The sequence below is a fragment of the Equus asinus genome, chromosome 5 (genome assembly GCF_041296235.1).
Source record: "Equus asinus isolate D_3611 breed Donkey chromosome 5, EquAss-T2T_v2, whole genome shotgun sequence".
Lineage (NCBI taxonomy): Eukaryota > Metazoa > Chordata > Mammalia > Perissodactyla > Equidae > Equus > Equus asinus.
This window is the reverse complement of record NC_091794.1, coordinates 23807212-23822278: the sequence shown is the minus strand read 5'-3', so window position 1 is coordinate 23822278 and position 15067 is coordinate 23807212. Positions and strand designations below refer to the sequence as shown.

The 15067-nt window shown below is 55.5% G+C and overlaps 1 protein-coding gene across 1 annotated transcript in view; it reads left to right on the top strand.

Moving 5' to 3' along the window:
* Positions 1 to 14659, top strand: part of ADCY5 (adenylate cyclase 5) — a 151358-nt gene extending 136699 nt beyond the window's left edge. The window contains exons 18-21 of the mRNA XM_014829575.3: positions 5675 to 5938; positions 7080 to 7284; positions 10276 to 10400; positions 12269 to 14659. Coding sequence (XP_014685061.3) covers positions 5675 to 5938; positions 7080 to 7284; positions 10276 to 10400; positions 12269 to 12397 — 723 coding nt within the window. The 3' untranslated portion in view covers positions 12398 to 14659. The remainder of the gene's footprint in view (positions 1 to 5674; positions 5939 to 7079; positions 7285 to 10275; positions 10401 to 12268) is intronic.
* Positions 14660 to 15067: the final 408 nt, after the last annotated feature.

The window sequence follows — 15067 nt, the reverse complement described above, 5'->3', positions numbered from 1 at the left end:
AGACTGGAGGCAGGGACAGACCCAGTTTGTGGTGGGGGCAGCAGGGAGTCAGAAGGATGGGGGATGACGGAGTGGCAGGAGTTGAGGAGAGGAGTCAGGCGCAGGCCCCGTGTCGTGGGCCTGGTGCAGGAGCGGCACGAGAGGCTTCTTGAGCAGAGCTGGGTGTGACCAGAAGTGGGCGTGACAGCTCCTCCAGGGACTGTTGATGGGAAGCCCAGCCAGGTGGCTGTGCCCTGGCCCTGGGGAGAGGTGGCCTGGGCAGGGGCAGAGGCGATGGGGTGCTGGAGGTCCACAGCTCTGACCTGAAGCCCAGCCAGCACTCTGCCCTCCAGGCTTTGTGCCCTGTGCCCTGATTGTGTCCATCTGGAGAGAGGATGCTGCCGGGCCAGGCACAGGGTGCTCCAGGTGCTAGCAGCAGCCCCTTGGCCCTTTGTCACCTGCTGGACCACCTGAAAATGTCCAGGGGAGGGCATTCAAGGGCACTCAGCTGAGAAGGCCCGGTCTCCCGTGTGGGTGGTGGCAGGCGTGTCATTCCAGCCCAGCTTCTTGCTGGGCGTAGCTTAGCCCGACCTCTCTGCTTGCACCAGCCTGGGCCCTCTGTGCGGACCGCTTCTCCAGCTCCTCTGCGCCTGCTTAGACCTCTCCATCCTGAACTGCTTCTTAACATTGAGATTGAAGTCTTGAGGCTGGGGCAGGAGGCCCTGGATTTTCGGTGGATGCTGAGTGAGGATGGGGCCCTCTCGTTGCCCCTGCTGTAGGGTGTTGGGGCATGAGGTCTGGCTCGGGCTCCCACTGAGGTCCCCATGGGGATTCCTGAGGTTGGGGAAACATGCTTTCCATGCAGAATACCCCACACAGGCCCTGGGATGGGAGGGAGCTTGCGGAGATCCAGACTCCTCCCAGCTCTGTCTCACCCTCTCCTTTGGGGAACCTTCCAGAGGGCCCCAGCTCTCTCCTAGGGCTGACTAGACTCTGTGGGACCTGGGGCCAATGTCCCTCTACTTCTCTGCTTGCATATACCCCAAATCCCCCAGGAGTCCCTCCCAAGATGGTTACTGTTGTGCGACTCAGTTGTGTAGCAAAGGCCTCGAGAAAGGGGTGGAAGCCAGCAAAGGGGGCCTGCCCCTCTGCCTCTCTGTGTGACCTGCCGCTCTTCACCCCGCTGTGTCTTTGTCCAGCTCCTGAGTGCACAGGGTCAGACTGAGCTGCCTGGCAGGGCTGAGCAGAGCGGCCTGAAGCTTGCCCACTGTCCCCACGCCCTGTTCCCCCAGTGCCCAGGCGACAGCAGCCTGCTGTCAGCCCCCAGCCCCCTGCTGCCTCTCGAGTTTGAAGGTGAAGCCCTGGACGAACCCCAGGCGAGTTCTGAAGAAGAACCGGCATGCTGAAGCCCCAGCTCTCAGCCGGCTCTGAACCTCCCAGGCCCGAAACAGCCAGAGCCGTGGGGTCTCTCCTCTGATGCAGGAAGGGGTGTGACGGGGACAGGGACAAGACCTCCTCCGGTCAGTCCCCTGGGTCTGAGCCCCGCACAGGTGCCTCGTCATTCCCATTCCCTCCAGCATCCTGGGCTGTAGCCCAGCCCCCCAGCTGTGCCGAGGGTTTGGGGACGCGTGGGGACCTGGCCATTCTCTGGTACTCCCCGTGGGGTCTTAACCCCGGGAGACGCTTGTATTATTAGCGCATTCCTCTCCACATGTGGTCACAGAAACAGCTTATCTCCACTTCATCTTCCCCCCCTGACCTCCCCCTTCCCCACACCCCAAGCCCCGCCCTCCATTTTTATCTTCTTTTTTGGGGAAAGTTTTAAAATATAATTTTAAACTTATGGGAGAGTTCCAAGAACGGTATGAAGAACTCCAGCAGATTCTTCAACCTCCCGTCGCCAGGTTCCCCAGCCCTTGTCTTGCATTTGCTCCATCACCCCCCCACCCTCCCTTCTGATAGGATGCCCCCTCACCCCTAAATTCTCCACTCTCTCCCCTCCAAAGGCAAGGACACTCCCTGCATTACCGCCGGGCGGCCTCCCAGTCAGGAAGTCACTGGGCAGCACTGCTGTCCCACCCACAGGGCTGTTCAAAGTTTGCCACCTGTCCCCGCTCTGCTCCAGGATCCTGCCCGGGCGGACTCTGCATTGTGCTGGCGTGTCTTCTCGATCCTTCCTCGTCTCGCAGTCCTTGCCAGTCTTAAAGAGGTCCTTATTCCATGACCCTTGGCCTAGGTCCAGACTCATGCCCTGCTTTCTTGAGGAAAGCGTGGAAATGACGCTGTGTACCTCTCGGTGCATCACCCCTGTGTCCCACCCCTGGTGATCTTACCCTCGATCATCCGCTCAAGTAGGCATCTGCCAGGTTTCCCCACTGTCAGCTCCCCATCTTCCTCTTGTGTTCAGTTACCATTTTGTGGAAAGATATTCTGATATTTCACCAATATTCTCATCCTCAGCACACCTCCATCCACCAGTCTCGGCATCCATTACTGACTCCTGCCTGCTGGGTGGTGGCGGCCTGTGTCCATCGCTCCTGCATTTGTTAATTGGCATTCTGCTATAAGGAAGAGCACTCCTTCCCCCAGCTTATTTACTTAGTCATTCATTTATCCATATCAACATGAACTCACAGTTTTCTATCAAATTCAGTGGATTTTAATCTGCTCCTCTCATTATTTATGTTAAAGCTCAAATTGTCCTGAGTTTGGTCAGTGTTTCTTAGGTTGGCTTCTGTGTTCTTTGACACACATCTCCATCATTTTTTGAGCATTTTCTTACTTTCTGGCACAAGAAGATATCTGGGGCACACCAGGTCCTTTTCCTGCTCCAGCCCAGGGATCAGTGACTTCTTCGGAGAGCCAACTCTTGCTAGGGGAGGGTGGCATGTAGAAACCGAGATCAGAGCCCTTGGTGTGCTCCCTGTTGTAGGTCCTCTCTGTGGACACGGCTAGGAAATATCTGTAAGTTTATATGAACATACGTGTGTACACACATGCGTATGTATCAATACTACTTTAGTATCTCTTTGTTGACACTTAAAACCGTGCGTTCATACCAGTACCTCCGTTTCCAGTGCAACACCTCAAGCTTCTTTCTAGCCTTCCCACTTTCATGCTTGCAGATATCATCTCTGGCAGCGAGAAACCCAGCTCCCATTATCTGTCATATGTTTACTCATTTGCTCAATGGAACCAGCCTGCCCCTCACTCCAGCCCCCCTCTGTGCCCACCATGCCCTCTCCCCTCTTCACCACCCTGCTTGCTGGCACGCTGGGCATGCCACCATGTGGCCCCCGTTCCTCTGATTGCTTCCTCAGGGACGCAAGGGAAGATTGAAAGGGAAGTAGCTGACTCCCCTCCCCGGTGTTGAAAACAGTTAAGAAGGCCTGTGCACATGTGTGTGTGAGTGTGTGGCTGAGCATGTCCCTGCCTGCCAGGTCTGTCGCCCTCTCTCCACCAAAGTCTCCAACAGGCTCATGATGCTTCCACGTCCCTCCATCTCCAACCCTGCCCTAGGGCTTTTGGGAGGTGGACAACATCAAAGAAATACCAATGAACAAAAGCCTGAACGCAGGTCCTTGGGATGGGGGCGTGATGGTCTGTTGCCCCACCTCCAGTCTTGCCTAGCAGCCCATTTTGCTGTTGGATCTATGGTCGTGGTGGATGGGTGTGGTGCTGACAGGGAGGTGGCGAAGCCTGGGGTCCTTAACTTCCCTGACGCACCTGCTCGAGGAACACACCCTTCCTTACCCGCCAGGCCCCCTCCTGGCCGAACCACTGGGTCTCAGTCCTCGGGAGAGCCCACTCTTGTCTCCCTCCCACAGTGTTGACCTTACTAGGACCAAAGAGAGGCTGTGGACCCCTGAGATTTCCTGCCTGGACAGGGCCCAACCCTAGAAGCAGCTGGCTGTGTTGGCAGCAACGTGTCTTGGGGCAGAGTTCCCAGATGTGGCCAGAGCACCCGGCCAGGGCCCTGGGGGCTTGGCCTCTGTTCCCAGCAGTAGCTGTGCTCCCAGCGTCCCTGCCTCTAGCCTCCACCGCCATTCTGCCTGATACTTTGGGCAGATGCTCTCTGGGAAGGGCATGTGCCACATTTCTGCCACCTGCCAGGCTGATGGAAGGAGCTGGAGTGCTCTTGCGTCCCCAGGCAGGTGGTCTCAGCAGGCAGTAGGAGCAGGACTGTGGGCAACCTGGTGCACTTTTAGAGGCAGATGGACCAGCTGGAGAGCTCCACCGGACAGCCTGCGAGAAGTACAGGGATTCGCACCAGAATTCTCCCTCTGGCACATCAGTTCCAGAGCCGGGAGCAAGTGGCCCTTATTTATGGGGAGGGGAGTGGTCAAAGTGTCCCACCTCACAGGAGCAAAGGTCACCTGAGCTGGAAAGCCAGGGTGAAGGTAGCCGATGCCCTCTGGACCCACCAGGCACCTGACAGGAGCTTCCTCAGGCATGACCCCCATCCTTGTGGCCACGTCTCCAGTGGCTCCAAGAGGGACAGGCTGTGGGTCCTCTCACCTCAGGGGCAAGACTCGGCCTCTGAGCCTAAGGGTCCCAGAGCTTTCTGCCTTCCCTGCTGGACCCAGGTCCTACAGGCTTGAGTGGGTGTGACAGCTCCTTCCCCATGAGAGCCACCCCCCCCCCCCCCCCCCCCCCCGCCCCACCAGGAGAGCCAGGGCCCTGAGAAGGAGTCCTGGCCCTTTCAGAGGTTCTACTTGCAGCCGAATCGAAAGGCCTCTACGCTGAGTTAGGGAAGGCCCAAGCCGGCCGGGTAGATCTTTTAAACGTCCCTGCTAGTGATGCCTTGCCTACTGCCTTACCAAGACGGTCACTCCCAGTTAAAGGGGCCATTGTGTTTGTCATGGAAGGGGAGGAAGCCAGCAGACTCCACCTGTAGCCTCCCGCCCAACACCGTGTCCCGTGAACGCCCTGATCACATGGCTCCTTGCCCGCCTTGGTGCGTGACCACCTCTGCACTTCAGCCCATGGGCCGCTATTGGCCTTGATCTGAGTGCTCTGCACTGTCCCTTTAACCTGAAGGGTGAGTGACCACAAACCCCAACTGCCCAGAGCCAGGACCTAAAGTAGGGGAGAGCCAAAGTCAGCGGTGATGTCTTGGGTGGCGCCTCGGGCCACCTGCACCTCCTGGCCCCACCTGGCTGCGTCTGGCCTTGGGGCGAGTCTGCTCTCCTAGGAACCAGGGAGACCGGGCAGGGCTCTGAGCTGTTTCCCCTGGGGTCCGTCTGTTTATGTGATCTTTATCACACTGCTTTTCTGATTGTATTTCCTGATAATAAGAGGAAGATGGGAGGTTGAGGAGTACTTGGGTAGCAGGCGGGCCATCTGAGGGGTGGTTTTGGACCATCCCTTTCGCCTGCGGCCTCGGTCTAGTCTTGAGCAGACAGCATCCTTTTGGCTTTTCCTCTGGGACTTGTTTCCACTCGGGTTCCCTCCCCTAGGATCAACACCTCACGTGTGTCACTTTCCAAGAGGCAGGAGGGGGACGGTCAGAGTCTTACAGATCTCTCTTTTCTGATGGTCAAAGTAATAGATGCTCTTTATAGAAAAGCTGCAAGTAGAGGCAGCAGAGAGGAGGGGAGAAAGCTGGGCCCACATTGGCATTTGCACGGATCGCACTGTCTTTTTCTAAGTGGCGCGTCGCTTGCCCCTCCTCTGACCGGGTCCTCTGTCTCAGGCCACAGAGGAGAAGGAGGAGATGGAAGAGCTGCAGGCCTACAACCGCCGGCTGCTGCACAACATCCTGCCCAAGGACGTGGCCGCCCACTTCCTGGCCCGCGAGCGGCGCAACGATGAGCTGTACTATCAGTCGTGCGAGTGCGTCGCCGTCATGTTCGCCTCCATCGCCAACTTCTCCGAGTTCTACGTGGAGCTGGAGGCCAACAACGAGGGCGTCGAGTGCCTGCGGCTGCTCAATGAGATCATCGCCGACTTTGATGAGGTGTGGGTGGGTGGGGGCCCTCGGGTCCCTGGAGCGGGAGGGATAAGGAGACGTGACGGCCCCTTTCCCCATCCAGATGTGAATGGTCATGTCAGGAGCTGACCGTGTTCCGGACGCTGTCCTAGGCACCTGGCATACGTTTCCTCCTCTATTACCATGTTACAGACAGGGAAACTGAGGCCCACAGACAAGTGTCTTGCTTAAGGTCACTGCTAGTAAGTGGCAGAGCTGGGGTTTCAGCCCAGGCTGTTTGCATTTGAAGTCTGTGCCCTCAGCTGCCCCCTCGAGGCCCTGCCTGGCTGACTCGCCAGCCTTCCCCCGTCACCCACCAACCCTCCTGTGCTATCTGGGGCTGGACAGGGCCCCAGGCTTGGACAGCCTAGTGTCTGTACCAGGGCTTTGAGAGAGTCAAGGAAGGAATTGTTCTCAGGCTCAGGGAGGAGGCAGGACACAGATGCAAGGCCCTGAACAGTGGAGGCAGAAACAGGCATTTCTGCATTGAGTTACGACACTCTCGTTGAGCACCTAGTGTGTGCCAGGCACTGGGGATGCTGTGCCCAATAGGGCAGTCTCGACTCTGGGAGCTCACCGAGGAGTGAGTGTGAGGGGACGACCCCAGCAGGAATACTCAGCCCGGGGCACAGAGCGCAGGGAGGAGACAGGTGGTGGAGCTGGACCAGGCAGTGTCGGAAACAGCCCACGAGACTCCTGGGCCGTGGGGTGACTGGAGTTGGCTGAAGTGGGTGTGGACAGGCCTCTAGCAGGTCCTGGAGACAGGAGAAGAGCGTCCTGCTGGACAAAGATGAGGAGGTTTCCCTGGGCGGGATGGGGATGTGAGTCAGCGAAGGGGGAGATGGCCACCAGCCCCTGTTGGGAGCGAGAGACCCAGAGGTGACTAGTGACCTGGCGCCAGGGGCTCTTGGCGTGGAGGTGGGCTCGTAGCCCACAGCCACTCTGCAGCAGCGAGTGCTGGAGGAGTCCTGGTTCTGTCGGGGAGCCTCTGGGCTTCACACTGAGTTGGTGATGGAGACGACCCCACTGTGTGACCTGGGGAGACACGAGGGGCCCTGCTCTGCACGTCGCCACAGACCTCAGTGCCCCAGACTTGGGGGTGACCCAGATTTGCCCTCCCTCTGTCCAGATCATCAGCGAGGATCGGTTCAAGCAGCTGGAAAAGATCAAGACCATCGGCAGCACCTACATGGCCGCCTCTGGCCTCAACGACTCCACCTACGACAAAGTGGGCAAGACCCACATCAAGGCTCTGGCCGACTTCGCCATGAAGCTGATGGACCAGATGAAGTACATCAACGAGCACTCCTTCAACAACTTCCAGATGAAGATCGGTGAGCCGGGCCCCAGGGAGTGCTGAGGGCTCTGGGGCTCCCCATCCCCCATGGCACATCCGTGACCCAGTCCAGGCAGAGGCTCACATTATAGCACGTTTCTGCCCACGGGGGACAGCATGCACACCCCTCACAGCGGAACCATCCCAGGGCCTGGAGGTGCCTCCTCTGTGTGTCGGTGTGCAGGTGACACATGTAGGACACCCTCTTCCTGAGTTCACACCTCTCCCACTCATCGGGGAGGCCTGGTTGGACCCAGGCTGTGCTTGCCTGAAAGGCTTTATGGGGGATGCTGTGTGCCAAGGGCACAGAGCCTTCTGGTGGCTTCCTCACAGGCTTGACAGTCCCATTTATTTCAAGTAGTACTGACTTAATGGCAGTGTTTTCTTTAAAAGCGTTCTAAATTCATTCAGTGAAAATGAAAAGCAGTAAAATGAAATACTTATACATTATAAGTGCAAAATGTATAAACATGGTACAAGTCATTACATTTGCAAACTTATAAAAATATTGAACAGATATTCTACAAAATTGTTAGCAAAATAAAGTGAATTTTTTAAAAAACTAAACATGAAAAGAATCATGTAAAATTGACAATGAAACGATTACATTTCAACTCTTTTTAAAAAAAGTAATCTTAAAAAAACAAAAGGGGTCAGCGGGGTTATCACTGATTTCCAGTGGTTTCTGTGTGCATGTGAGCAAAAGCTTCCAGGTGCTACGAACACTTTTCTAATCTACACAAATGGGGAGAGAAATGGTGGGGGTGGGGAGTTAAGTCAAGTCCACGTGTCTTCCCTGGGCTCCTTCTTTGTCAAAGGGCTCGGCGCTCAGCGATGGCTCGAGGAGCTTCTTAGATGCCGTGGTGTTGCAGGGTGGGGACTGCTGCAGAGACTGGGGGGGGTGGGGGTGGGGGGGGGGGTTCCGAGCGGAGGCCCTGGCTCAGTTTCAGAGCAGTCAGGGCCATATTCTACTTGTGCAGGAAATCTTTGAACCAGAAACCTATATCACTTCTTTCCTGTTTATATTTAGTTTTGTTGTTTTATGACCCCAACCTTTTATTCTGACAACTTTCAACTCTACAGAAGAGTTGAAAGCATAGTACAGTGGAAACCCAGGTGCTCCCTCATTGCTCCACCCAACGGTGTCCACCACATGATTTCAGAACTGCCACTCGGAATTCGTTGCTCCATAACGTTCAAGGTGTTTCCCCAGTTGGCTTTGTCCCTAGCGTCTCTCTTACCAAGGCTGAGTTATGTTTGCAGTAGAAACTACTCTGTCCAGTGTCGCTCTCTTCCTCCTCTTGAGGGTTGTGGACCTAAAGAATGCTTTCTGAAAGAACCCACCTTCGTTCTTTTCAAACTTTTAATGCATGATCAACTCCCTGGCTATGTCCCAAGCCATCAATGATTCCAATTTCAAATTTTAAAAAAAGCAATTCACCAACAAAAATACTGGTATTTCAATTCTCAAAATTAACATATTAAACCAATATATCGGATTACAGACAATCAGTGTTGTCGCCATTAATGTCCTTGGCAGACCTTCGTTCTGGCCCGAGTGTGGTAAATTGGGCTCTCCCTGGATGAGCTGGCTTGTTGCAGCCTGTGGGCCCAGGGTGGGTGGACTTGACCAGGTTTTCGGTTTGCATTGGCTGCTAGAAAGCGCAGACCAGAGCAAGCGGTGGCTCTGCTTTAACTGCTCTGCACTCTGTGTTAACTCCACTCTGGGTTTCGTGATGGCGCCATTCTTATTTTCCTTTCATTCCATCTTTTCTCCCTGCATTGATTTGCATTTTTCTCCTGGTGTGTATTTTTGGGAGCTGCCTCAGCTCCTTCATTGGCCCGGGGCTGGGGATTGAGTGGCAGGTAGACACGCAGCTGGGCAGGCAGGCGGGAGCCTTGTGTGGCAGATCCCTGCCTCCAGACTCCGGAACGTCTTCCCTGGGGAGCTTGGCTTTTGGCCACTGAGATGGACGGTCCAGCCTTGGAATAGCGTGGGGCATACAAAGTTGCATGTGGCTCAACAGGACCAAACAGGAGGGTCTTGGAGGGAAGAGTTTTGAGGATTGAGGACGTTTTTCACTGAGTGGCTCGAGGGCCCAATGTCGGAGCTTCTGCTGTATTTGTGGTCCTGCCTCTCACATACGAGAAACACTGAAGCAGTGATGAGGCTTAACAAGGCCCTGTGTGAGATAAACAGTTTCCATAATAGGAGGGGGTGCCCTGGGGCTTGGAGCCAGGGCAGAAAATATCTAGAGATGTCAGTTGAGGCAGATGCATCAGGGAAGCATTTCCTGGAAAGAAGGAGGGAGGACACTTCAGGTGGAGAACCAGCACAGCAAAGGCTCAGAGGCGGGTTGCTCGGGGTGGCCTGGGGTAAGACTGGGAAGGCAGATAGATGGGGGAAAATGTGCTAGCGGCGAGACAGAGAGCTCGCGTGGACGGTGGCAGCGTTGCTTCCTGGAGCTTAGTCACTGCCCAGTCTCAGATCCTGGGAGGCAGATTACTTGGAGAGAGAAGAGACTGGTGGTTCAGGAGCTAGGTTCTAAGAACAAGATGGGGGTGCCCCTGAAGCAAGCAGAGGAGTGAGGAGGAAGAAAACGGCGAGTTCTGGTATGCTGAGTCTGAATTGACAGTGAAAACTTAAATGCCTCTGAGAGAGTGATGATTAGGGAAAGGCAATTGGATGACGCAAGAGGTCCCTGGAAAGCTTGGAGAGGGCAGTCCTGGCAAAGGACTTGCAGGAGCTGAGCGTTGACTGGTGGCAAGGACACAGGAGCAGTGGGTTGTGAACAGGCTCCTGTGGTCTTGAGTTAGCGGGCATTTAATAGGAGCAGAGAATGGGAGCCGCAGGGTTAAACACAGCCTCCGGCCTGCGTGTCTTCAGGGCGAGTCACAGGGAGAACCTGCTGGGTGTCGAGGGAGCAATGATAACGAGGGCAGGTGTTGGCCTGAGCCCTGATGAGCATGCTGACTTCTGTCCCTGCAGGGCTCAATATCGGCCCCGTGGTGGCTGGGGTGATCGGGGCCCGCAAGCCTCAGTATGACATCTGGGGCAATACAGTGAATGTGGCCAGCCGCATGGACAGCACCGGTGTGCCCGACCGCATCCAGGTGAGTGCAGGCACGTCCACCACCCGCCTTTCCCACATCGGGGCCTCTGTCTGATGCTAAGCGGTCTTCCGACAGGCCGCCCATGGTTCCTGGTCAGAATTTCTGCAGCCAAGTTTGAGGGCGATGGGGTGGTTGGCACTGATGTCTTAGAAACTTGGAGAAAGGGTTGTGTTTCATTCCCTCAGGACCTTGGACAGATCTTCAGTCTGGTGCAAAGCCCTCTACTGGCCACAGAAGGAATTGGGGGGTACTGGGGGGAGCGGGCTGTCAGGCCAGGAGTCCTAATACCACAACCCAGGCACATAGAAGGGGCGCAAAGACAGCCACAGGGAGCAGGATCTTGCCAAATGGAGCCCCCAGCACCCAGGCCCAGATCAGGAGCACCAGACAAGGCCACTGGTCCCTGGGATGGTGTCCCCCAAGGGCCTGGCCAGAGACCCAGAGACTTTTTCTCCTTCCTTCATCCTTTGCAAGCTGGTGCTGTGATTCCCAGACCTGTGCTCTTCAGCTGCTTTTCTTTGCTTTTCTCAGGCCCTCCTTGCAGGAGGCCCTTGCCTGGGCTCTGGTCCTGCACCCACACTCCCACCCGGTCCCCATGTGGCTGCGGGCAGGTCACTTAGCTTCCCTGGCCTTAGTTTTCCCAAGTGCGAACTGTGCTCTTTTTGTGGCCCTTTGCTCACACTGACACTGCTTAAGTGACCTCTAACTTCCCTTTCCTGCGGAGCCTCTGAAGCAACCCCAAGCATGGCCCTGGTCAGCTCAGCCCGGCCTGGCCGGCTTGTGGATGCTGTCTGAGGGCCTGGCCAAATGGCCTTCTCTCACCTCCATCTCTGTGCCAGGGGAAGAAGGGACAGCAAGATGGGAACTGTGGGTCCTGCAGGGAGATGGGGAGAGAAGCATGTGTGTTTGCAGAGCTTCTGACCTCACCCCTGACAGGTGTGAGGGACTCTGTCAGCACCACACAGTACCCCAGCACCTCCCCTTACCATTCACGGAATATACTTACTAACACAGCAGGCTCCCCTCCCAGCCACCCACCGAGCGATGCCTGGCCCCTCCCTCCCTCCCTGTTGACACCAGGCTGGGCCGGCCGCTCTGCAGGTGTGCTGTGGGGTGGTGGGCAGGGGAGCGCCGGTTCTGCTCAGAAACGGTTCTTGGATCATCCTGAGAGTGTTGGTCCACACTGCTACTCCCACAACTCTGCTTTTCTCCTTCGCCCTGCAGTACGTAGAGTAATGACTGCAGCCGCCTGCGAGTTTGCCTCTCTGTTCCAAAAGCTAAAGCAGCGACGGGCAGTAAGGTCTGGAACTGAATCTGGGCTCTGCCGCTGATTAGCTGTGTAACTTCAGGCAGGTGGCTTAGGTTTTCTGAGCCTGAGGTAAGAGTTCTTCCCTCCTAGAAAGAGTAAATGCGATAAGCAGTGGTTCTCAAACTGTGGTGAAAAACCTGTTTCCAAAGATATTTCTGATCTGTCATGGAGTGAGGTCTTGGTACACACTGGCCACATGCTGGGATGTTGTCTGCGGCAGCATCACATTGCTGTGAAAGCTCCCGAGCACTTCCTCTCGGCTCCGCACTTCTCTTGTTAGGGAAGATGACGAGCAGTCCATGGACCACAGGCCACACTTTGCATAGCTCTGAAATAGCACATGTGAGGTGCTCACCACACTGCCTGGCATGGAGTAGGTGCTGCATCCTTCTCATTTGAGACATGCGTCCACGGACAAGCAGCTGTCTGTCCCCGGCAGCCCCGGCTGGGGAAGTGCTGCCCACCCTCTGCGTCAGGGGTGGTAGGTGGCTCTGCCCCATGGCACATTCACGGCTCATGTCATCGATGGCCTGTCCTGTCTCCTCCTTTGCCTCCTCAGGTCACCACAGACATGTACCAGGTGCTGGCCGCCAACACTTACCAGCTGGAGTGCCGGGGTGTGGTCAAGGTCAAGGGCAAAGGCGAGATGATGACCTACTTCCTCAACGGAGGGCCCCCGCTCAGTTAGCAGCTGCAGGCTGTGCTGCCAGGCAGCCTGGCCTCCAGACAGACGGAAATGGCTTCTTTGTGTGCTGGCCGGGCAGGTGGCAGCCTGCGCTCCAGCCCACGTGGCCGCGCCGGGGAGACGTTCCACTTTGACTCCCGAAGCTGCTCCTGCCTTTGCGGGCGGGCAGCGGCCTCCGTCCCAGGCCCTGGGGTGCCAGCGTCCTGCGAGCACCAAGCTGACCAAAGATGTTTCCCTCTGTAGAGGACTCCGCCAGACGCGATCTGAATCTTGAGTTTTCTGCTGGGTGCTGCTGCTGCGCGGGCCAACAGGAGCTGCTGGAGCGCTGGCGGGGCGTGGCAGCCCGGCGCGATGGCAGCGCCGAGGGGGACACCTCGGCCTCGGGTGGGTGGGAGGTGGGTGCCACTCTGGCCCGGGGGAACCTGGGGGCCGCGAGAGGTCTGCTTTTCCACGTGAGCCTTTAAACTTCAGACAGAGGCCACGGCCCCTGCTCCTTGGAGGGGGCTTTGGGGCAGGAATGCCAGCTTTGGAGGGACTGTGGCCTTCATCGCCGTCCTCCTCCTCCACCTACACACGCAGACTGTGCCCCTTTGAGGGGGAGGCAAGAGGATTCAAAGCAAGGAGTGGAGGTTCTGAGAAAAAGAAATATTTATTAAATAAAACAAGTTTCTGTGCCCTTCCTTAGACTATGCTAGTTGTATGCGTGTCAGAGACCCATGAGCAAACGAGGATGCCACTGGGGCGGGGGGGGGGGGGGGGGGGCGGGGATCCCAACTTGTCTTTTTTGTATTTTTTATTTTGTATTATTGAAAACCTTGGAGATCTAACAAATATACCAAATTCTATATTTTGTAAATTCTCTATATTAGAAAATGGCTGTTGCACCGCGGGGCGTTTGTGCTCATTTGTACTATACGTATGTCGAAGTATGTGCTGGGGGGTGTGTGTGTGTGTGTGTGTGTTGATGCTGTGGAACTGTTTCTCACACAGGACGCCTGTTTCCCTCACTTCAGATGTGGCAGTTTTGGGTTTGCCCAGGTCCAGCCAGAGCAGTGAGCATGTCCTTTTGGGGTCCCATGCGTTCACATTAAGTAGGACGATGCAAGCACACATTCCCCCATCCCTTTAACACATACACGTCACTGCCACTAAGTAAAATGCAAACGGAGTAAGAAAAAAGCTGCTTTCCCATCTCAGGTGAGTTGGAACCGAGGGAAGCAGCCTCAGCGCTCACCTTGTCCCCTCACCTGCAAACCAAACAGAGAAAAGGGTAGAGCCCAGTTTCAGAGTCCATGGGGCAAAGCTGGCAGAAACTTTTATTTATTTTTGGTGAGGAAGATTGTCCCTGAGCTAACATCTGTGCCCATCTTCCTCTATTTTCTGTATATGGAACATTGTCACAGCGTGGCTTGATGAATGCTGTGTAGGTCTACGCCTGGGATCCAAACTCGCAAATTCTGGGCTGCTGAAGCAGAGTGCATGAACTTAACCACTACACCACCGGGCTAGCCCCAGAAAAATTTTTTTTTTAGCAGAAATTGTTTTTGTTTTTTTGAGAGGGAGCAGTTAAATATACCAAGAAAAATATTCTATTTTTTATACCCTATGAGGGAGGCATTTGGAAAATGATATACTATCATAGAGATATAGTCAAACAGAATCCCTGGGTCTTGTGCCCACATCTTTTCATTGCTTCTCAGGGCAGAATTATTCTCACCTCCAACACAAGCTTGCTGGAGGTCAGGTGGCAGCTGTATGCCAGCTGCAAAACATTACTTTGATGCCCACCTGCACCAGGTCTCACTGGACACTCCTTCCCCAATTTGAACGCAGCTCTGAGAAGCAAAGCTATGGACCTAAAACTGCCAGCCTGAGTGTGTCTGCTTTTGCTGCTCCCTCCTTTGAGTTCTGCCTGGCCCCCCTGGTGTCTGTTGCAGGGGGCCGGCTTTCTCCACGGTGTTCTTCTCAAGTCCCCCTCCCCCGCATATCGCTCACAGTGGTGCTGGGGTTTCGTTTTGCTTCCAACCCGAGTAACGTGTGTGTGCTGAGTTCTCCCGTGTTCCCCCTATTGGTCGTGGCCTCCCCGGCCTCGTGGGGGCCCCTCCCCGCAGTGACTGGTGACAACGTGCAGTGCTGGCTCTTCATTCCCTCTAAGGGGTGTGCACTCTTTTTATTCCTGCTCTTGCAAAAACGGATACGATTATGATTTCCCATGGAAATTGAAAAGTCTATTTAAATAATTTAACTATTAAACACTTTCACTGATCATGTGTCCTGGTCTGATTTGTGGCTTGGGCCGGGGGCCTGGGCCTGGTCTGAAGAACAGTGCACTCAGCCCGTGGTGGGACCCTGGGGAGGGACCCTGGGAGGGGGGCCTCGGAGGGGCTCCTGAGCGAAGACAACATGTTGCTGTGCAGAGCACGTCGGCTGAAGACTCAGTCACGGTGGCAACAGGTGGGAGAACACTGGTGCCCTTGGCAAGAGGCAGCTCACTGGACTGAGGAGCAGGAGGCCGAGGAATGGGGGGATGAGGAGAGGAACGAGGAGTGAGGGGACCAGGCGTGGAGGATGGAACAAGAAAAGATCCAAGGTCAAGGGAAGGATGTTTTAAAACAGGTGAGGCAAACATGTTTCTATGCTAGGGGAAACAAAGTTGAAAATACAAGCGAGAAC